Below are 23908 nucleotides of genomic sequence, written 5' to 3'. Positions count from 1 at the left end.
AGAATTGGCCTTATTTCGAAGAGTAGTTAAAATAAAGCAATGATCTTATGATAATAAATGTATTGTTACGTATTTCTTTATTGACTAATTATTTTTGCTGGGGATCAAGTTTAAAACGATTGGGCCAAATAATTTTGAATACGGATGAACATAAAAAAAATGATCATAGTAATTTACTGGATCGTCTTTCACTTCAAATAATAAACCATTTTTACATCTTTGACTATAAACTAATGAAAGCTAATAAAAGTATAAGACTGCAATTGTTTTAATGGGAATTTCGGTTTATTCATTGGTAAAAAAAAGTCCACAGTAAAACGATTATGAAGCCATAACACATATATTTTTAAATAAAAAACAAAATTATCCATTCAAAAGAAGCAACCTGAGTGTTGAATTCTCATTAAAATAGTGAAATGGTAATTACATATTTGTATATGTACTTGCGTAAAAAATTGATTTGATGAATAATGATTGAAAAAAGTTTGGTGCTATCCCTTGGGACGTGGGTCTAAATGACCATTTCTCGAGAGAGATGAAACTATAAAAATATATTCATACGTGTAAAATAAACTATACGATTCCACACCAATTGAGTTCGATTTCATATTTAAAATAGTGTACCCGTCTTGTAGCGGCGAAAATGAAACAGGGACATGGAATTCCATATTTTATGGAAAAAAAAAACAAAAATACGTTTTTAACATAATATCCGGAGAACACGCAACACAATGACCACGTGTGTTTGGGGTGCAATGAGGTGACAGTTGAAAAAAATCTAAAAACTAATATATACTCGTAATAATAGTGGTTCTTCACTTACCTTGTTGTTGGATCTGCCGGCGAAGAGTATGTCGTAGACGGCACACACGGCCAGCACCGTGACGCCGGTCTCCTTTGCCAGCATGGAAGCAGCCGCCATGGTGACGGTGGCTGCCAGGCAGGCCCACTCGCGGACCGCACAGCACTCGGTCACACCACCGGGGAGCCCGTCCAGGTCACTGGAGCACGTGCCCAGGCCGAGCGTGGCGAACACGGTACGTACCGCGGAGCCCAGCCGGTACGTCTTGCGATGGCATCCGGCGTCGCAGCACACGGGTCGGCGGCGCGGGTCAGCGGTGCGGTCGCGGTGCCGGACGTGTGTCACATAGCACATGAACGCGGACAGGTAGAACAGGCCGGCAAGCAGGTCAGCGCGTCCCACCACGCCGGCCACGGCCTCCGCGTGCACTGGGTGCACGGCGAACACGGCCGCAGCCACGGCGGGCTTGCACCGCGGCATCAGGGTGCGGTACAGCGCGTACACTAGGTACGTGACCACGCAGTGGAGCAGCACGTTGGCTACGTGGTAGCCCTTCGGGTCCAGGCCACCGGTCCAGTGGTTCAGGCGGAATGAGGCCACGCACAGTGGCCGGTACGAACCGTGCGAGTTGCTCGAACCGATTGGCGTGCCCCAGAAGTCATTCGTCCATATGTCGCCCAGCGGCGTGGCTCTGGTCACATCCGGATTGTTGACAATCGCTCGGCTGCGGGCAAATACAAGAAAATAATAATTAAACGTCGGACGAAAAAACAACAAGAACCGGATTCACGATGGCCGGTAAACACTTAGAGGAATACTTCTACGCGATTGGGTGCGGTTACGTCGGCGCGAAACAGTGTTGGGATATTTTGGAATTTGATGTTACCTTTAATTTTTTGAACGTACCACGTGGTTTACGTTGTTACTAATCAGTAGCCCCGAAACCGCTGTAATGGTCTGCGCTCGAATCGATAGAAACACTTTCTCAGCAGTAGAAAACCATAAATTGTGATACATGTTGAAAAACTTATCAATTTCAGAGATAGATTAAGGGGCACTGTAGCGCCACAATGCATTTGTATAATCGTTGGCCAACAAATAGAAAGCATCAATGAATTGTGACTGTACAACAATTGACATGAATATACTTATTTAAATTAATATGTATTAGGCACTAGTACTAAATTTGAATAGAAAAATATAAATTGTTTCGGGCGACAGGGCCTCACCAAGTTTATTAGCTTAGCATTACAGCTACTTCTCTATATTATGACAATAATATGGTCCTGATCAATTAAAATGCAAATGATTTTCGACTATGTTCAGTGAGCTGCATCCACCCAGGCGACACCAATTTTATCAACAGTAAAACGTTTCTGCGCAAGTTATAAAATCAATGATGTGACACTTTTAAGAGATATTATGTTAAGTATATACTCGAGCGTCCACCGTCAGCCGTGAGCAATTTTGGAGTGCGATCGGACGTTAAGAAGAGCGAATGTTTTCAAATATTTCCTTGTGTAAAAGTTAAGAACAGCAAACCACCGAAACTTTAACACTTCTGTTCAACAATGAAACAATTACTATACAGAATAAGCAGGTTACGTGGGCGCCCTCGGTTACACTCTTTTCTTTACATTGCATTGTGATGCTTTCAGAATCCATTTTATTATGACCACGCCAATACCTACACTGTACAATATAGATACTAGTATTGCACAACGATATATATAAATACAATTATCAATATAGGTTCATTTATATCGATTATTGCCTTATTGATATAATCAGAGGCCAATTTCCAAACAAAAAAAGTAGACAACTGCCAAAAACGTCAAAATTTAAGGAACGGAAAATTGTTTGATACTTTATTTAAATACATCATTCATATAAAAAAAAAATAGAATATTCTTTATTTTATATCTACAAAAAACGATATAATGTTTTTTTAACTATCCAAATTTTAATTGTCCAAATAATGGTTTTTTATAATGATAGTTCATAAAAATTACCATTGTACATTTTCAATAAAATGTCGTGAATGTCCATTGGAATTTTTCAAACCAGGCAAAATAATGAAAAGCGAGAAAATAATTGTCTATAAATTAAAATTGATTAAGGTACAATTATATTCAGTAATTGAGGCAATAAATGTTATTACATGTATCCGTAAAATAATTACATCCACCTCTAGATATAATTTATAAAACTAACAACAATACAATATTTCTTTTATTGATGACAATTTTTTTGTTGGAATCGTTACATTAATAAAAAGTTCATATTACAATAAATAGTAATTGCAACAACTTGATATTAATTTTCGATATCGATATTGAAATACGATATCGTTGAGCACCATCAACATATAACCAAAACATAAAAACTACATGATTTATTTCAGATTATCATTTTCATCAATAACCTTTTCAAAAAGGTTTCAACTTAAAAATATTTTCCATTGTATTAGTTAAGAATGTAAAAATTTTATTTATAAATCAATACAAGCAATACGTTCATGATGTCATTGAGATAAGTTTAAGTTGTTGGACCGTTTTTGTAAGATAAATATGTAACGAGTAACTATTTATAATAGAAGGTAACAACCCAGTTGACTTCAAGATTTGTTTATTAGTTAGTTTATATTTTAATGACAGTGGTTTATTAGGCAATTTTTCTTAAATTGAAAAGTGTTCAAACCATGACTGTTACTTACGAAAAGAATATTTAATAATCAGTATAATATAAAATGCAGCTCACTAATCAATAAAATTTAAATAAATAAATAAATGCAATCAAAATAACTTAAAATAAAAGTATTTTAGATCTAAATTCTTAAATTTTATTCATTGTCCGAGAATATTAATCATAGTTATTCAAGTGATAGTAGAATATGAAATAATTAATTGAGGAGCTATCCGAGAACGACCGCTGCGGGGGAAAAATGGCTTGGAGATATTGTTACTCGGAGGTTTTTTATTTGATTAATTTTCATTTGTTTTCGAAAAAATAACTTTCAACCAGTGGTAACCGTTTGTGGTTTCTGAATAAAATAATGTATATAACTACAATACAGTTTTCTGAGGATGCCCACACGAAAATCAGAGAATCCCCACAGCGCAGCAAAAATCGAAATCCAGTAAAATTATATTAAAATACGTTGTATAAATTACTACTTGTTAAGGCACTTGGTTTTACGTCAAAAGACCCCAACGTGTGACATTGAAGCCGTGTGACAAGCAAGAGGCGATCGAATGACAAAAGGACCTTAGAACTCAGCTCTATGCGCGATGGGACGGCAACAAATTGAATTCAAATTAATTCGATTAGACGTCTAGTAGGATTTCTCGCGTGCAATTTTATTTCGAGGCAGCAGCCGTTAGAATGTTACATAAACGACGAATTTTGATCGACGACACAATCGAGTCTAATCAATGTACAATGATTTCCGGGCGGTTAAAGCTATTACGTTTGTGCCTCGGTATTTATTGCGCGTCGAACGCAATGTTTCGATGGTTTTGACGAGTAAGCATCACCGAGCGACCGCTAATCAATCGGTATCGACGAAAGAAACGCGAGTCTTTGTCGGTATACCATATAGAATTTTTCTTTAAATAAAGTTTTATTTTCAATTGGAAACTAACCAAAAACTAAAGAAAACTTTCCCAAAACAGCTCCACGTACGATGAGTAAAATCCTACTTGTGTATAATACGCTAAATCGTGAAGCAAAAATGTGGACACAAAATTTGTGGACGACATGTCGACACGGCTGACAGGGGAAGTAGACGTGTGCATATATTTCAGAAGAATGTTGTTAGAAGAAAGGAAAAAACTCTTCGCACGTCAAACTACATCGCTAGCGAACTTATATTACTGGGTTTTTCCGTTTTTACATAATACAATATATTTAAATCGAGAAAATCGAGGAAAATGTTGGCCACCACATCCTGTACGTTATAATAATAAACGCGTACGTATAGACGTTTTAATTGTATTCGAAATACACGTCGATTTGATTTTTAAAAATTCACATCACCACAGTAAACAACTATTAAGTTTTAATAGAACCCTAAACGTTTATATATTGTATTCATATGAAAGTTACGACAAATATTATAGACCATGGAAAATTTAATCGTATTTAAGGTGTATGATTGGCAGAAATGTTGTCTTTGGCGTAATGAGAAACAACCATAGGTGTACATCTAGGACAATACACTCCAGTAAACGACAGCTAAAAACTCTGTACACTTAGTAAGGTTTATTATGCATGTGCCTATAATGAGTTTCGATTATCGTCCATTATACATATTATTATATATTTATAGGTGTTCGGATGTTATTCGAGTAGATTTATCTTTGCTCAAAAAAATCATTGCACTGAATAGAACAGAAAATGTGATTGGGTGTGCCGTATCAAAACGTATAACTTCAAAATGTCTCGAGAATTTATTAATAACGGAAACATTCGAAACGCCAACAATTCGAACGCACTACAGAGAAACAAGTGCTCGTATAGTAGTAGTTGTTAGTTGTTTGTTTGTTATTTAAGTGGTACAAAGTTCATTTTTATTATGCTTCTGAGAAAACTCGTGTGCGTAAAGCTGAATCGAAAGAACTATTACTAACGAACGAATTATTTGACGATCAAATTACTACTATTACCATCTAGAAGAACTATCATTAATTTTTTTTGTTTTTTTTACTTGAAAAAAATTGTTAACGATTTTATACGTTTTTCTTGGCAAATATTTTAAACCAATTATCACAACTCATTCGAAAATTTCATCATCGGACGTATGGATACTTCATTAAAACTTTATTATATTTAAGCTTTTTCAAATGGTTAGCTCAATCGTTCTATTGAATCTTAATTTGCTTGGAAAACTTTTTGCCAGAACTATTATAATTATTTTTGACCAGTGCCCGTGAAATATAAGTGAAAAATAAATGTATAACTCGGACTTAGCAGAATTCAATTTCGAATTTTCATCAACTATCGAATCGAAAAATACCTATATATTCAATTTATATTTATATATGACTATGCCGTTAATATTCAATAGGTTGTGGACTTTATCAGAATAATATTTAAATAAATATGAATATATCCTGAATAGCGTTTGATTTTAATGTTCAAAAATTGGCTGTATGATATGGATATTACGATATTATACGATATGGATTTAAAATGATTTCATTGAAGACCATTGCACAATGAACGATAGGAGTAATGAAATGACAAAGAGCGATAGTGAAGACGGATGGCGTTTTCAAACAAATGGCTTTGGGTTTCAATTAAGTACTTTTTTTCTATTTTCTTTTACAGCGGATCTTTTCCGTGATTTATACACGAACATGCAGTTTAATTTCGCGACACCATGATTTCCATTTGTCTTATTTTACGTACACTTCTCCAATATTGCAACAAATTCTTTCATGTCACATTTTAATGTTTGACGCATTATTTATAAATATATATATATTTATTAACATAGTTGTTTATAATACGATTATCATGTTAACTTTATATTTATATTTAAGAACTTCTTTAATAATATCATTAATATTTACATCAGATTATGTATACTTATATGTATGTGTATGTGTGGGTATTATTTATATGTTATCATCAAAACATTAATGATTGATAAAATATCAGTACGTACATCATAAAAATGTTACGGACAATTTTGAATACCGGATAATATACATATTTTTTGAGCAGTTTGAACCTCGAATAGAAATAAATAATTGTTATATTTATAATAATAATTGTAAAACTTAATTACTTGTTTATTATAATTTTATTATAAAACGACTATATGGGAAAATAATAGTTATGAGATAGAAGAATATAAATAGTGAGTAAAAACGTTGTACTAATATTTTATACTTTGATCTGCATTACAATAAATTAGTAGTATATTATTGTACAGTTACTATTATAAGCATAGCAATTACATATTTTTATTTGATATTCAAATTTCCTGGTATTCCATACATGTAAAAGTAAAATTTTTTTTTTAAATTATTATTTTTAGAAAATACGAATAATTTTAATTTTATATTCGTATCTATAATAAATAATCATATTATTAATTTTGGTGCAATACCTTGATAATTATACCATATATTCGACAATGAATTATATTAATCTACATTAAATTCGAAGAGGAGATAAGGCAAATTAAAAAGATAAGTGACATTATATATGTAGTGACTATAAAACTTAAAAATGAGGCCATGGTGACTTGAGTAATCATATTAAAAGCACTGAACATTATAAATAATGTGTTATTTGTTTTCTTCGGTTGTTTTGTCTCCAAAAATATTAATTTCCTGTTGCTTTTTATTTTCTATACAGTGCATTATACTCGTTTACTACTACGGAACGCATGTTATATTCATACCATCACTTACATTATCAATAGGGCTCAGATTTATATGTATTAAAAAAACTAAAATATATTAATATTCGGTTATATGTATATGTAATATAAAAATCACTTCATATGTGATAAAAAAATGAAAATATGGAATAAAAATACAAGTCCTATTTATATAACCAGACATGTTGGTTGAAATTTGTTAATTTTATGGTCGAATATAATGGTTATCTATAATTTCACAGGGGTCTAAGTATGTTCGTGATATACTTTTAATTTAAAACGTTGAATAATTTATGTAACATATGAACCAAATACTAAAAAAATTGAAGAAAAATATTATTTTTAATGGATACGTATAATCTGATTATCATATAACATGGAGGGTAAATAAATTTTGTCACCTCTAATATATATTACTTAGAGTAATCGTCTAGTAGTTCATTTTTCATAATATGCATTCCATAAAAAATATTCGAAACTAATTTTCGAAACGGTAATAAAACAATTTAACATATAGTAACATGCAATCACATAAAATCATCGAGAAAAAATAATATTATATTTATATTCAAACCACGAGTATTTTAAATTTTACAAATACTATTATTTATACATCGAAAAATATTTATGTATTTTTAATTTTTAATATAACTATTATATTTAAATATATTTAAAATTATAATGCTCAAAAATTAATTTAATCCTTTAAGTTATGTTTGTGGAATGAATGAGTTAATATATTTCATAAAATGTATTAACGATTAAAATTCCTAATCAATATACATACCATAGAAGTTCTTAAAAAGTAAAAAATTAAAACTAAAGTTCAAGATCACCTAACAACCAGTTTTTAATAATTTTTTTTATTTACATAATATATTATTTTAGTTACAGAGATTAAAAATCTAAAAAATTGACTCGCACAATGCATTATATACCAGTGCATATTATACATACATTCTATTTAATTAATTTGTATGTAATTATTGTTTTTAAATTATAACTTATATACCTGACGTTTGGTAGTTTCAATATTATTTTATTTTTCAAAATTCTAGATATTACTTACATATTTCATGTTGTGCAACCAAATAGGAACACACTTATTTATTACCAATTTTCTACTACATTTTAATTCATCATATAATATCATAATAATTAATCATTGATAAAAATATATATACTTTAGAAATAATATTTATTTGACAATTTCAAATTGTAACGGTGTACTATATAATATATGAATGTGAATATAATTATAAATATATATACTATGAGATAACCAGTTTTAATAATAACTGTGAAAAAGTGTAATATTTATATAAGGAATGAAATATTTTCAATCGATATAATACCAACTGTATTGTTACGGTTAAATCGGGTAATCGATTGTAATATTATAAAATAATAGTAACATATTTTCAAACATATTTATTTACATAACTGTAATAACTTCGTGTAAATGGATTTATAAAATATTATCTACCTATATTATAAACTATTATTTATATACTGCAGCAGGGTATATCGTAAAATTCGTATTATATTAAAAAAAAAAATGTCTATAATATTAATAAAAATAAAAAACAATACCTATCCAACCTTTTTTATTCGGACCTTCCATAAATTATTCGATTTTAATAATTTATGGAAATATGAATATTAATATAGGAATAGGGATGCATATTATACTCAAAATGTATCACAAAGATTTGAACATTTTGCATTTAAATAATGGTATGTAAAATATTATTTACACACTCTATGTTCTGCACATGTATATGTGTCACACCTGGTTTAATATGATAAAATAATATATATATATATTAATACAGTGTCCTCATTGATTTTAAAATTAATCCACCCCTTGGGTACTTCCACGGTGTTTCGTTTGGTCCCGAAAATCATCAGAATACATTCCCAAGTCTACCCTAATTTCAAACCAGTACTATTTTTTACATACCTACATACATCTGATAACAAACAGAAAAAACGACTATTTCTTTAAATGCACGAAGTCGTTACGTTTAGTGTTTTCCCGGAATACGAGGGAAAATATGAAACATGCAACAGTGATTGAACGAAAAATGTGAATTTTAAGTTAAAAAAAAAGGTTTTGTTGAAATCATTCTCGTGTATTCTACTAGACTAAAATGTATTGTATCTTTTATCGCACGATAAATGCTTATTAAACATGTATTGCCCATAAGACATGGTGCAAGTACATACATGGTAATAAATGATGATAGCAAATAATATTTTCACACGAAACGATTAATAATTAATTTAGTTACGACCATATTTTCAATAAATATTACGTATGCAATTTTGCAATTTACAAGTAAATATGAAATGCATGCTGGGATGGATTGAAAACCAAATTCAGGTCAGGAGATTGAAATTTATCCTGCCTTTTACCGTTTACTAATTAAATCACAAAAAAAAAATCCGTTATACTCGAATTCAGTATTTGATTATAATAAAAATCAAAATATTTCATTTTATTTATATTAATGTTACTGCATTTGGTAATTTTGAAGTATTTCAATTACTATTTTTCCATTCCATTTAACTTTAATGTATCATTTGTATACCACCAATACCTGAGAAATAAAAAATAGTATAATTGAATAGTATAAATCTATAGAATAAAAGGAATATTTTTAATTGTATATAACTATAATTAAGAACTAATACATAATATTATTCTATACTTAAAAAAGTCGAGTACTTGTATTTATGAGTACTTCAGCTGAGATTCTACAAAATATTATTATGCATTAATTTATATTGTTTGAACACAAATATTAAATATGAAACGGTCGCTAGAATCTCGCTACACTTGAATTACTCCTTCACGGCGAATTTACACTTTGTTCGACCGTGAAAAGTGTCACCCCACCGGGTGAAGAATATATATTTATATATTTGGGTGAAAATAATGTTTTTGAGAAATATTAAACATTTCCACTCTTTGTCCACCCGCAGAAGAATACTACGCTGTACGTTACGATTATAAAATATACATTATCCATAGGTATAGAAAATCGTTAAGTTTAAATCCAAAAGTATTATTTCGTTTTAATCATAATGTGGTATTTTGTATAGACAATTTAAAATTCTATTAAACATATATGCATAACAAGTAAGCTACTTAAAGACTTCATTTATTAGACGATCAAAATTGAAACCGTTGTTGATCTTAGTCTTATTAAAAACTATAGTTCTTTAACCCATAATAGGAAGGTATAAACATTTCGACCAATTGATTTTTCAACAAAACTTTGGTATTGATATTGATTTTCAGTCAACAAGTTTAAATGCGCAGTTAAAGCTAAAATAGTTTTCCTCTGCACGTTGAAACGTTGATATTCAACTTGAGTTGCACTTCTTCTATACCGAAAGGATCGTTTTTTCAAAGTTAATTTTAATATAATTTAAGAAGAACACGAAATATGTCTACGATATTTATATGAACTATTATATTTATTATATAATAATATTATTATTTATTATATTTATATAAAGCTCTGTGGGCAACTACTATTTTGTAACTTTGCACACTGTATTTGTAGGAAATTCTCATTAGATATTTGGATGTATGCTGATATGCATGTGCTTTTTGTTCTTTTAAATAAATAAGTCTTAATAATTTAAAAAGTGATATAAATTTATCACCACGATCACAAAAGAAAACATCACAAAAATATTAAAAAATATTGGTTAAACTAAAAGTTTCAAGTTGCGTACCTATAAATACGAGTACAAATTATTATAATTTCTACGTTAAAATTAAAAAAAATAGTATTTTTCTGCACCTATACTAGTGAAGGAAATATTCAGTATATGGAATGGTGTTCGTTAGTTTTAAACTGTATTTAAAGTTACAATATGTTTGCATATACATTATTTTCTACATATAATCAAGATCATAGAATTTTACTTAATTTTATTTAAATTATGCCCGTCTTTACAACCTTGTACAACTTACTATTTAGAATACATTTTGGATTCGTTATTAAAATTACATAATTATCAGTAAATCAGTAAAATTTATGATAAGCGGAATTTGTAACAAAAAAAAATGTTACTATAAACGTTTTGAATATTGAATTCCTTTTTATGGGAATATTGATTGTAATTAATTTTATAAAAAATACTTAAATATACGTTTTACAGCATCACTAATCATGAAATAGTTCAAACTATATCAATAAAATACATTCAGGAATTAATTATATTTAAAATCGGTTTAATATAAATTATGTAAAGATGGCTCATCGCCCTTGTATAATCGTTCCCTCCCTTGGGATTTGGTTTTTTTAATTTAGTATATCGCTGGCCCAAAAACATCTATATGCACATTTTCGAACTTATGATTTGATAACAAAATATTTTCCGTTTTACCCACAGATAATATATAAAACAAACATTTAAATATCAATAATTTTATTTACATATTATATTAAATTTTTTTTAGGGGAAAATAATCCAATTAATGGGTTAGAAGCTCTAATTTCACGTCCGAAATCAGTGTTTCTTAATATCCATTTTATGCTTAGTATTATTTATTCACTACCTACTTATAAGTGTTGGTTTAGCAGAATGCAGCTTTTCTATACTTAGAAGGTACCTTCTAATAGGTCCAATAATAGTTATAATTATTATAAGTAATGTATTAATCATTTAACTTTTATGTATTCAGTATTACTCAATAAACATAAAAAAAAAAAAACTCAAAATTCAAGGTATATTAGTTTATATTATACTCGTAATATTTAGTTTAATGTTAACTAAATGGTAAAATGGTCTAATAATTAAAAAGTTTACTTCACTTTACTAAAATTAAAAGTATTATTTGTTTATAATATAGAAAAATAAGCTCCTACCTAATTTTCTTTGCTTATACTTTTCATAATATTCCTATATAAGTATTTTCATCAAAATATACATTAGTCTCGCGTAATTAAATGCTTTTAAGATTGATTAATATTTTTTTTTATTTAAAATGTTTCAAGGCTATATATTGCTACTGATCACTAAGTTATTGATTTACATATTTATATTGGAGACATGGTTGACGTCACCAATTAGCGAAGACTAGAAAAATGCATCATAGCCATAGAAACATAAATGTTAATATAGATAATATTATTGTACGCTTTGCTAAGCAAAGACAAAAAGGCATATGCTTTTATTATAATTATTATAAGGAACAATTTAAAAATCAATGCATTTATAAATATTTTTTTAATACACTAATGTTAAAATGTATTAATATTATTAATATTTTGATTTTAATTTTGATCCGTTGTATAAATTAAAATTATGATGTATATTTAAATAACTGTATTACCTGTAATTACCTGTATGTTTGTTATCATATAATGATTATATAATTAATATTAGACCACTGTACTTTTACCCCTTACGGGTGTTAATTAATAAATAAATAAATATATAAACATTATTATACATTTACACCTATAATCCTTATGTATATAAATGCTATGAGGGTTTGACTTTATTTTCATTCCCTTTCCTCTTTAACATCATGTAAAACCGCCACTGACCTTGTAAGATGTACGTCAAGCGTTTCCCTTATCAGTTCGATTAATTTGTCCGAATTACACGTCTGAATTAGTAAATTAAATATTCGTCGATGCGCAGTGTTCGTCCCTGGACGCGCGCCGTCATCATAATAAAAAGAAAAAAAAAAATCTCGAACCGAACAATAACCGTACACGGTGTCGAAAACAACATCAATACGTAACACGCGTCACGACGATGACGATAAAACGCGGTCGCGCGCGATTGCAAGTAAACGTGGTACCGAAACGTTCGATTGTTACGACGCGCCGCTGCGGTATCGCAACAACACGACGCTGAACCATGGTCGACGAACGTTTTATCGTACGCGCGTGACTACTACCGTTGTACGTCGATCGAAAACACGAACCCGACGCGAACCGGAACGATTCGCAACGGACCGAGGTCGAGTCGCGATAGGTGCCCGCAAAGATCTCCGCAACCGGTCGTCGATTATGTCGATCACATCGGACGCTGTGCCGGGTGCCGCGGCAGTTGCTACGCCAGTACCACACTAGTGTCAGACGCGCGCGGTCGTGCGACACGTTCGTTTAGCGCACGCCGTCCACGAGGTGCCGGACTCGAAAACCGTTAACACAGTCCGCTGCTGTATCCAACTCATTCCGTTCGCTTAAACGACCGATTTGCCTACTGTTGCACGCACGTGCGTCTCGCGAAATGTCCTCTTACGAGACGATAGCCACGGCGGCGGCGACGGGGAAACACACGTCGACGGTAAGTACCACGCGCGCAGCTGTTACTGTTACAACGTATTATCAGACGATCGGTTGATGATTGATGTGGGATGGGGGTTGATTTGGGCTTTTTTTTTTTTAACCGCAAATTAATTTAATAATTTTTTATGCATCTGTGCAGTCGTAAATATTTGCATAATAGATACTTGTAAACATTTGCTATAGAGTACTACGGTTATCTCCAATGACGTAGCAAATGCTCCTGCGATTCTGTAAGTGGGTGGTGGGTCGTTGATTAATAAATTACAACTACCTAAGCATATATACGACGTATAACCGATCAGTGGGCCACGTGATTGTGCTAAACAATATGATTCGCTATGCGATAAAATGTACGATGGGCCGAGTACGAGTTCTGGATTATGTGGCTGAACACTCGCACGTACCGAGCCACCGAGGCCGTTGGATTTTCAAAAACGCGGTCGTGTTGCGTTTCCTGTATTCTTAATTCAATGTTAACAGGATTTTGCGAAACATGTAGATGGATATGAATTGAATTCTTAATATTGTCATTTCAACTCACCATTTATTCACCGAGAGAGTTATCGAAGTTAAGGTTAAAAAAAACCGAGTAGCAGCACGCCCGCGAAACAGATATTTAACGGGAGTGTGTTCTGTTTCCAGTAGGTTGCTTTTAAAAATAATAAACAACAGCGAATAATTATATCGTTTGACTGGTTTTTCGTGTTGTTTTCATCTGGGCCACCAACTTTCGCACTCGCATTCCTGTGACATATTTCTCATTTTAACGGCTTTTAACAGTCGAGACTGATGTACGCTCTGTATGTCGGTTACGTTCTTATAATTATTATTATTATTAACTGCATGATAATCACATTAAACTACGTGTTAAGACTAAGAGCGGATATTATAATCTGGTTCGCTCAGATGAGTGCGGTCACGTCTCGCAAAATAAAATCAACAATGCTTCCTATTTGATACAATACTACGACTGTAGCGTGTGCTGTAAAATAAGTGCATCGGTATGCGCTATTCAGTATAATGAGATGTGTCGTTCGCGAACGACCTACTTTAATTAAACTATTTACCCAAGTGAACAATTTTAACTAGTTTACCAGTGAACTATATCGTTCTTAAAAGAACGAATTTTTGTAGTTCATTGCGACGAATCGTTCAATGAACTAGTTTATCTAAGTGAACGATAATTCCCATATCTGATACGATATCACCACAGATAGGGATGTAATTAAAATGAAATGCTGATTTTTGTCATTGTAACAAAATTAGTATGGCCACGATTAAGGCTTACATTACGTTCGTGTCTATGTTAAAAAAAAAAAAAAAAAAGTTTCACGATTAGGAACGTGTATCTACACAATAAACTATAAAATATTTACGGTGAACCCATACCCCTGCGTACGCGATTAAGTCACAATTGAATTGATCGTCGACACCCGTGAACAATTCAAGACTGGATATTTACTTTGACTACAGAACTCGCAACTGATCGCCCAGAAGACGGTAAATTGTTTCGATATTTACACAAACATAATCGTACAAACACAAATGTTATAATTCGTGTGTTGAAGTTACTAGACCGATATATACAGTATTTATGAGCCTAGAAAATATTCTACATGACTTATAATATATTATATAATTGTATCAAGGTTTATAGTGAAATGTATTTACATTAATATCAAACGTGATATTTTTTATCGTCTTTACTATTTTAAAAGTTATTTATGATCTAATTTTATGGTTTTAATTTTCGCAATTGAAGGGGCTTAGCCCCTCGGACCAAGATTTAGCCCCCAATAAATATTCCATGTCATACATTGAATACCGCATACAGCATACTTAACTCACAATAGTGTGACAAACAAAAAAAGGTACATTGCAGTAAATCTAACTTTGCTCAGAATTTAAAATATATTAACATGGTATATAAGATTAGGGGTAATTTACAGGTTATTTTAATTTTTGGTAGGAGTGTTTTAGCCCCCCCCCAGATTTTTTACCCTAGTTGCGCCTATGAATATACTTACTCGTATAATTTTCAAAATACAAAATTAGGTACATATTTTATCTAAAAATTGTTAATAAAAACCCCGTATCTAAATATTTGTCAATACTTGTTAAATAAACAATTATTCGTTCTTCATTTGTTTTATTAATGATAAATTTAACCACCGCATAGATACCGTGGATTTTGATAATATATAAAAAAGAACAAAACTCTAACTTTTTCTTTTTAAATCTCAAATAGTGATGAGTAAAAGAGGTCAGGAATATCAGTTAATATTTTTAATGATGTTTGAAGCATCAAATTTCTTAAAAAGGTAGGTTGAATGAAAATAGCATCAATATTTTAGGAAAATCTAAAAATTTTAAATGCTTATGAACAACCAAAATTGTATTGAAATATTTTGATACTATGAAATGTCAAATAAATAACAAATATCGTTTAATAGAAATTCGCAGAAAAGTCCCATTTCGTTGAAATTTTATTTTTTTAACCATTATAAATTATTTTTGAGACTTTACAGTTATTCTTTTTTTTTTTTTTGCTATCATAAAATCCTATGAAAAATCTCGTATCAAATGTATTAACATTAAACGTTTTACGAATTTTTTATATCCACTATTTAACGGTTACTCTTGATTTTTATCGTTGATCATTCAAATTAAATTCTTTGTAATCATTTATATCCAAAAAATTATTCCGAAAATCAATTATTAATATTTTTATTGGAAATGTATAATATATCAAATTTATTATACTTAATCAATAAATAAATAATATGATTATAATTACATTGATAAATATTGAAATATCATAAAATATTTATTAAATAATGACAATTAATATTATCTGACTTTTTATATAGCATTTTAATATAATATAAAATTTAATAAGAGATGATAATAATAACCAAGCTATCAATAATCGTAATTACTGTGATAAAGAACATTTATAAGTCCAGTGAATCTGTATATCAATCACACAAAAAGTTTCATTGTCACCAAACTCCGGTTTGATTTCCTTTTGGCCGAACAACTAATTCTCATTATTTTCACACGTTTTTCGAACACTCTAATAGTTTTAAGTGACTTTCAATTATAAAACTAATATCGCTTATTATTGTTAATCAATAGTAGTAACATGGTGCCTAATTTGATATTTTAAAAAACCGTAAACATTTTTTTTAAATATAATTTTTTTGAGATTCAGAGTCTAAGCAATATTTATTTGATTTTTAAAATAGTTCCTTTAAATTTGTATAATATACAAACATCAGAACGAATTAATAATTATGTTTAAATTATAATAATCATTCATAATTAAAATTAAATTATTTAAAAGTATGCACATACTAAAATAATAAAACACAAACTAAAACTCATTAACTATATTAACAAATATAATTCCTATACAATAAAAAAATAAAAAAATAAAAAAAAAATTAAACAACTAGAATTAATAGTTTTTTTTTTTAGTAAGCATGTTTAAAAAAGAATTCAATATTATACTACAAGTAATTGAAAATAGTTAAATAAATCAACAAAATATTTCCAACCAATATCGTATAATTTTCGTCATTCTTTTAGAAATATATAAAATAGCATTAATAGTGTAAAAAAAATGTAGACTTAGTCAAAATTTTAATTTTCTATTTTTACTATTTGTGCACTAAAAATGTAATTAATTTAATAAATTAATAACAATTTTTTGTTTTGTTTTTACAGATCATTTTTTTCCATGGTCTCGGCGAATCAGGGTAACTAAACTATTTACATAACTTCTATGAAACTAATTATTTATATACATATATATACATATGCGAATCATTTTATACAACAAAAAATAACTCCAGCATAATTATAAAATTGTATTACTTTTATATTTATTTAAATTCTGTAAATTAACACTGATATTTATAAAGTTTATTGTACAACTATTTTAAATATTATTTTTATAAAATTTTCATAATGTGACTTAATTAAAAATATAACACAGAACACACGAGTGGAAATTGTATTCATTTTAATTAATATTTTTTATTATATAAAAGATACAGCGACTATAATACGATGTTGAGTATACATCTGTTTTGCTCAGAATTCCGAAGTACAAACTTATCACATTATTTCTTTAAATTCTAATACATTTGAAATTAAATAAACACGATTGAGATGTACTTAAAAATGATCTTGAGTCAAGTTTGGTATATTATGGTATTTACAAGATGTTTTAAAGGTTATTAACCACAATATAAAATATTCACAAACAATAAACTAATGAATTTTTGAATTGATAAAGTAATCTATGTTATATCGTGTAGTCTATATAAAATGTTTTTCAAAGTATACGTAATTTATATTTATTTATATTTAACGTTCAAATAATATTTATAGACGGAATCGCTCGTGCTCGTGCAACCTGTTGAGTTTATGTTTAGTATAATTAATATGCATTTTACACATTATAAATAGTTTATTTTAAAATAATAAGTTGCATTTATCTAAGAATTTAATTATTTTCATTGATATTTAATAAATAATTGAAGAACACAATATTTTCAACGCAATCAAAAGTATAATGAAGATGTGCACAGTTGTTTATTCATTGATAATTGCAACTGATTGCAAGTTTAATAAAAAGCTTCCATTAATCTAAATCTAAATAGCCAATTGTTTATAATTTTAAATATAATAATGCATCATATGGGAACGCATGAACGCAATGGGTCGCAATAGGAGAAGATGGGAACTACTGGTTTGATCTGTTTACAAACTCTATTACAACTACAATATAACACTAAAATAAAAAAACCATAGGTGGTAATTGCATGTAAGTATAGATTATAAAAAGTTGTAAAATAATGCCATGAGATTCCTTGAAACCGGAATTTTCCTGTATTAACTTTAAGATGGTGGTTTCACAATTTTCACCGTTAAAACGTAAAACTACTAAACATTTAACAAAAAAAAAAAAAAAAAGAGTTTTTAAAAATGTAATCTCTAGCGAATTCCAATATATAAAAGGATTATATATAATTCTCGTATAGTACTCGTACTTTAACTCGAAAAGGTTTCACATAAAATAAAAATAAAATAAAATGTAAAAGAAAATACTCTGGTTAAGTTCGGCTTGATAATGTAATATGCCACTCGGTACGCTACAATAAAGTCATATTTTGTGGATATCGTATTTATTTGTACAAATTTGAAACTAACGAAAATACACCACATTAAATAAAGTAAACTGAGCTAATATAGTTGTAAAAATCAACAATACAAAAAAAAATTAATATAGTATAAATATAATATAATATAATATAATATATTATATTCTGTGTAATTATAATAAATAATATATATATCTATATATATATATCTGTTAATAAAAATATATAATTATACTCATGGTCATTAAAAGTTATAACTTTGGAAATTTTTAGGAACGTTTGGATGGAAAAATTATCTACTTTACGCAAACCAAATACAAAAATAATCTGCCCATCCGCGTGAGTATATGATTTCTAGCACAAAAAATCAAAAAAATATTTATAAAATATTAAATCAATGATGAGACTATCAATAATGAGATTTATTCTGTACACCCTACATAACCAATAATTTGTTAATTCATTTCATTATTGTGTCGTTAAAAATTAATTGTTTATGTGTGTGTGTGTGTGTGTGTGTGGCAACACAGTTAATTTTGATGTACTTTCAGCTCAAAGATACCGTTGACTTTGAACAAAGGATTCATGATGCCGTCGTGGTTCGACGTGTCGACGCTAAAAGAGGATGCGCCGGAAAACGAGTCGGACATATTGCGCGCCGTAGACAAAGTGCACGCGCTTCTGGACGAGGAGCTGACCAGGACGCGTCTGCCGCCTAAGAAACTATTGCTGGGCGGTTTCTCGCAGGGCGGAGCGTTGGCCCTGTACGCCGCGCTCACATACCACAGGCCGCTAGCCGGAATTCTGATCCTTTCCTGTTGGATCCCGCTACACAAATCTTTTCCAGACGTAAGCCGATGATAATATGACCTTATGTGTGGTATAATTATGTATACGACTCAGCTAAGTTGAACGACTATGAACATGATCATTTATTGATCGAGAAATCTTAGCTATACGTCCTTATCGTTCACTTCCTTGCGTACATAAGCAATTTAATACATTTTTTTTTCATATCAATGAACTGAAACCCTTCTATCTCCAGTTTTGATCGAACATCATCCAATTATTCTTTTCTCGTCTATAATACATAATATTTTTACTTGCAGATATCATAAAACATTTTCCACGATACTTAACTTACTTCATTTTAATATCATTTAAAAATTAACTTTTATTGTGGAAAGCATATTTAAAATCATTTAACGGGTTTCAAATCCAATACGTTACTAAACTATTCAATTTTAAAATATAACCATATCATTCAAGTTGAGTATATATGAGTATATATTACATATACTCATATATATATATATATATATATATATATATCGTATCTTCATCTTATCTCCTTCCTTGTTCTTCACCGTATCAAAATTATTAACATTCACTAAGACATACTTTTATTTTTTTCAAAAACCAAAGTAAAATTATCCATTCCATTCTAAACGATAAAATACAATGCCCTTAATTATAAATATATACGTTATAAGTTTTTTCGTATAATCAAATCGTATATATATTAAATTTGACAAACTATACGTATAAAAAACATTTTGTTTTATACGCCAATTAAAAAAAGTAATACCATACAATCAAATTTCTGCCAAATATTTTAATGGTTAATTCTCATTTAAACTCGTTTTACTGATTTTATATTTTAACCGAACGTATGGATAACCTTCACAGATTGTATTTGTTCACATACGTATTGGTAGAAAATAATATTTTAGACAGATTTTGTTTAATTCTTTCTTATTGTGTGCTATTACAAGTTATTGAAGTTGTATAGCCATTTTAATGTATCATAAGCACTAATGACATTTCGCTTATTTATACATCAAATTGTATTTATTTTTAAAACTACTATAATGATTTTACTTTATTTTATAATATAATTCACTGTGTGCCTATAAAATGGATAGTTGATAATCTAAGAGTATTAATAACTTATTATTTTATACTTGAATTTGGTAATAAATTATAAAAAACATATCAAAACGAATAACTAAAAGAACTTTGATGGATTCATCTACTATTTAAGCGTATGTGTGTTTTTTGTTGTATGATAACATTGGTTTTCATAAAAATACATTTTTATAATTTTTTTTTTTTTTTATGTGTATGGTATTATTTTTAAACGTATATTATATATATTTGAGTGGGTATATATTTTTAAAATTAACAATTTATCACAAGAATATTAAAATATTTATATATTTTAAAGTTATATATATATATATATACATGTACATACTAGAATATTTTATTGAGGGAATAAGTATTATTATGCATTCCGTTAGATATTTTGTATCTATTATTTAGAATATGAATACTACTGGAGTTTATTACTTTTATGTTCCTTGTTTATGATTTAAGGAATCATCATTCAACGTATAACTATTTAAAACTTCGTGTTGAGAAACAGTTAAATATTTTTGATAATATTAATTTGTCTTCAAGCATAATTCATTAATAAACATAATTGTTTGAAGGGTATTAAAAGGAAGTGTGAAAAAGTGGAAATTTACGATGAGATAAAATAAACACACACATATTACCTTTTCTTGGTAAATTTTGTTTCAGAATCGTTTGTACGGAGTTGAATATTATTTTTACATCATATCATCGTTTACAGTAACCAATTAACACCACCCGATCGTTATACTTATTTAGTTAGTAATATAAAATACAAATAAAATAGAGATAATAAATTATCAGTAAAACAAAATTGTAATTTTTATATACATAATTTTTAATTACATATGCATAATAAAAAGTTAGTAAAATTAAATAAATAATGAAGAAGTATGTATAAAATAAAAAATATTTATTGCAACTTTTTTTTTGTCAACCCGTATTAAATTAAAAAAAATATTCGGTCCCAACCGTTTCTATATTATACATGTTTTATTGTATAATTAAAAAAACGTATGTTATTGAATCAATGTTATATTTTATTATTTCGCTATGAAATAGATTATATGATATTCTACATCGTAAAATATAAGTATTAAAATACGTGATCTATACCGATTTTTTTTCTAAATTTAAATTGATTTTAATTTGTAGGCGGCTACGAATAACACTAAAATACCTATTTTACAATGCCATGGAACAGATGATCCAGTTATACCCTACGCATGGGGTAGAAGAACATCAGAAATACTAAGTGAATTTACCACCAAAAGTCAATTCACTAGTTACGAAGGTCTATTGCATGGGACGAATGAGAAAGTAAGCAAAAACATGTGTAATCAGTATTTATTTTAACTAAAGTAGACGCAAAATATCATTAAAAATGAATACATCATATATAATCAAGAGATTCTATGAAACAACCCAGAATAAAAGTGAAATAAACTATTTCGTAAATCTATTATCGTGCGATACATCCTTCATAGGTAACAAAAATATATTCTCTATAATTGTACCTTAAACTTAAAACATTGTAGATCTTTTATTATTAATTTTAAAGGAAAAAATTCATTAAAAAATGTAATTAATTAATTCTTTAGAGATCTGACACAAAATTTAATCTTTTTAATGCACTTAAATCATTTTAATTTCAGAAGGACACATAATTCAAAAGATTACACGTAATATTTTCAAAATAAACCTTCAAAAAGGTTTTTAATAAAAATGATTTCTAAAAAAAATAACCAGATTATCACAATGAAAATAAAATAATAGTTCAAAGGTTAAAATTATAGTTTTACAATTACAATTTTATTATTTATATTATATAAAGTACCAATATGCATTTGCAAATATTATAAAGGTAAGATTTTGAGATTAGTAGATTGGTGTACATGGAAATCCATAAAATTACTGTTAAATATATATTATTGAATTGGCGATTTTCAACATCGATACTCTAAGAGATGTACTCGATTATATTTTTTATTCTAAACATAACTATCGTTTAAAATTAAAAAAAAAAATTTAAAAGAAATGTATTATTATTGATTTTATATTTTTTTACAGGAGTTGGCTGACGTAAAAGAGTTTATTCAAAAACTACTTATATGACAATATTGAAATCAGACTTCTTACATATTGAATTGTTTTAAAATATCATAAACATTCTGAATATGCATCCTTGTATTTTATATATCAGACCTAATAATTATTTAAATTTATAAAATGTTTTTTTTTTGTTTTTATAAAAAAAATCTTTCCAATTTTCTTTTTTTATTTACAGATCATAACAAAATAAAATTAATTTTCCCAAACACTATACTATTTAATACTAATTCAACAAATATAAAAAATTAACTAAAAATATTTTTATATCAGAATAATTTAGAATAAATATACTGTATTCATTAAAACGAAAAAAAATCAATATTTTATAAACATTTCAAAAATGTTATAAAATAATTTTTAAAAGCATTTTAAACACGATTTTATTCTTTAACAATTTTTTTTCTCATAGCTACAAGTGAAGTATTTTTGTTTTGATATCATCTTTTATTTGCTTTTGATAAAACCACAAAATTATAATATAAAATATGAGATGAACGGAAGAAGAAACACTGCTAAATGAACTAAACATGAAAATAAATATGAAAAATACAAAAGTTTTTGTTCGTATTAGAAACAATAATATTAGGGTAAGAATACATCTAAAAAATAGAACGAAAACTATGAAGTAAAGCAAGTAGAAGAGTTTGCATACTTGGGAAGTATACTAGGTGAAGAGTAAAAGGGAAATAAGAAAGCTAAGAGAGATTTTTACTTCGAAAAATATCAGCAGTCAACTCAGGAAAAAACTTCGGAAGAACTATGCATAGAGTAAAATGCTGTACCGTTGAAGATTACCAAAAAAATATACCATAAAAGGTAAAAATTCTTAGGGAAGACTACGACGAATAGAGTGGATGTAACAAATAATGAAAGACCGAGGTTATAATTCTTATGAAGAAACAATGGGACAGGCAAGTAACAGGAAAGAGTGGATAATTGTTACAAACCAATTTCAGAATTGAAAGATGATGAATATAAAATAATAATTATGTGCATAACAATAATTATAATGTGTAAGGAATATCACCGCATCAATTGTGTTTCATTTCGTCAACATTATCGAATGTGACGAGCGATAAAAATAATGATCGAGCGCCATATGACGTTTAACGTTTGATAAACATAACGCTAATTAGTGTCAATTGTATTGAAATTTGTTAATTAAATGTAATACCTCAATAATAAA

General features: G+C 28.6%; 2 protein-coding genes across 3 annotated transcripts in view; one reads left to right on the top strand and one right to left on the bottom strand.

Annotated features, from left to right (window-relative positions):
* LOC112684690 (transmembrane and TPR repeat-containing protein CG4341-like) overlaps nucleotides 1-23908 on the bottom strand; it is a 311792-nt gene that overhangs the window by 223835 nt on the left and 64049 nt on the right. The window contains exon 3 of the mRNA XM_025556330.1: nucleotides 824-1526. Within this exon, the coding sequence (XP_025412115.1) occupies nucleotides 824-1526 (703 nt within the window). The remainder of the gene's footprint in view (nucleotides 1-823; nucleotides 1527-23908) is intronic.
* On the top strand, nucleotides 12792-22792 carry LOC112684691 (acyl-protein thioesterase 2-like). 2 transcript variants are annotated; one of them, XM_025556332.1, is made up of 6 exons: nucleotides 12792-13520; nucleotides 17252-17283; nucleotides 18967-19032; nucleotides 19245-19542; nucleotides 21766-21930; nucleotides 22266-22357. In XM_025556332.1, exons 1-6 carry the CDS (start codon nucleotides 13464-13466, stop codon nucleotides 22275-22277), a joined length of 630 nt encoding a protein of 209 aa, XP_025412117.1. In that variant the 5' UTR covers nucleotides 12792-13463; the 3' UTR covers nucleotides 22278-22357. The 2 variants fall into 2 exon arrangements, with proteins under 2 accessions (XP_025412117.1, XP_025412116.1); XM_025556331.1 differs by lacking the exon at nucleotides 22266-22357 and adding an exon at nucleotides 22681-22792 and having other exon boundaries at nucleotides 12794-13520.

The sequence above is a fragment of the Sipha flava genome, unplaced genomic scaffold (assembly GCF_003268045.1).
Source record: "Sipha flava isolate LNK unplaced genomic scaffold, YSA_version1 255_pilon_pilon, whole genome shotgun sequence".
Lineage (NCBI taxonomy): Eukaryota > Metazoa > Arthropoda > Insecta > Hemiptera > Aphididae > Sipha > Sipha flava.
Note: the sequence above shows the minus strand (reverse complement) of the source record. Positions and strands in the feature narration are given on the sequence as shown.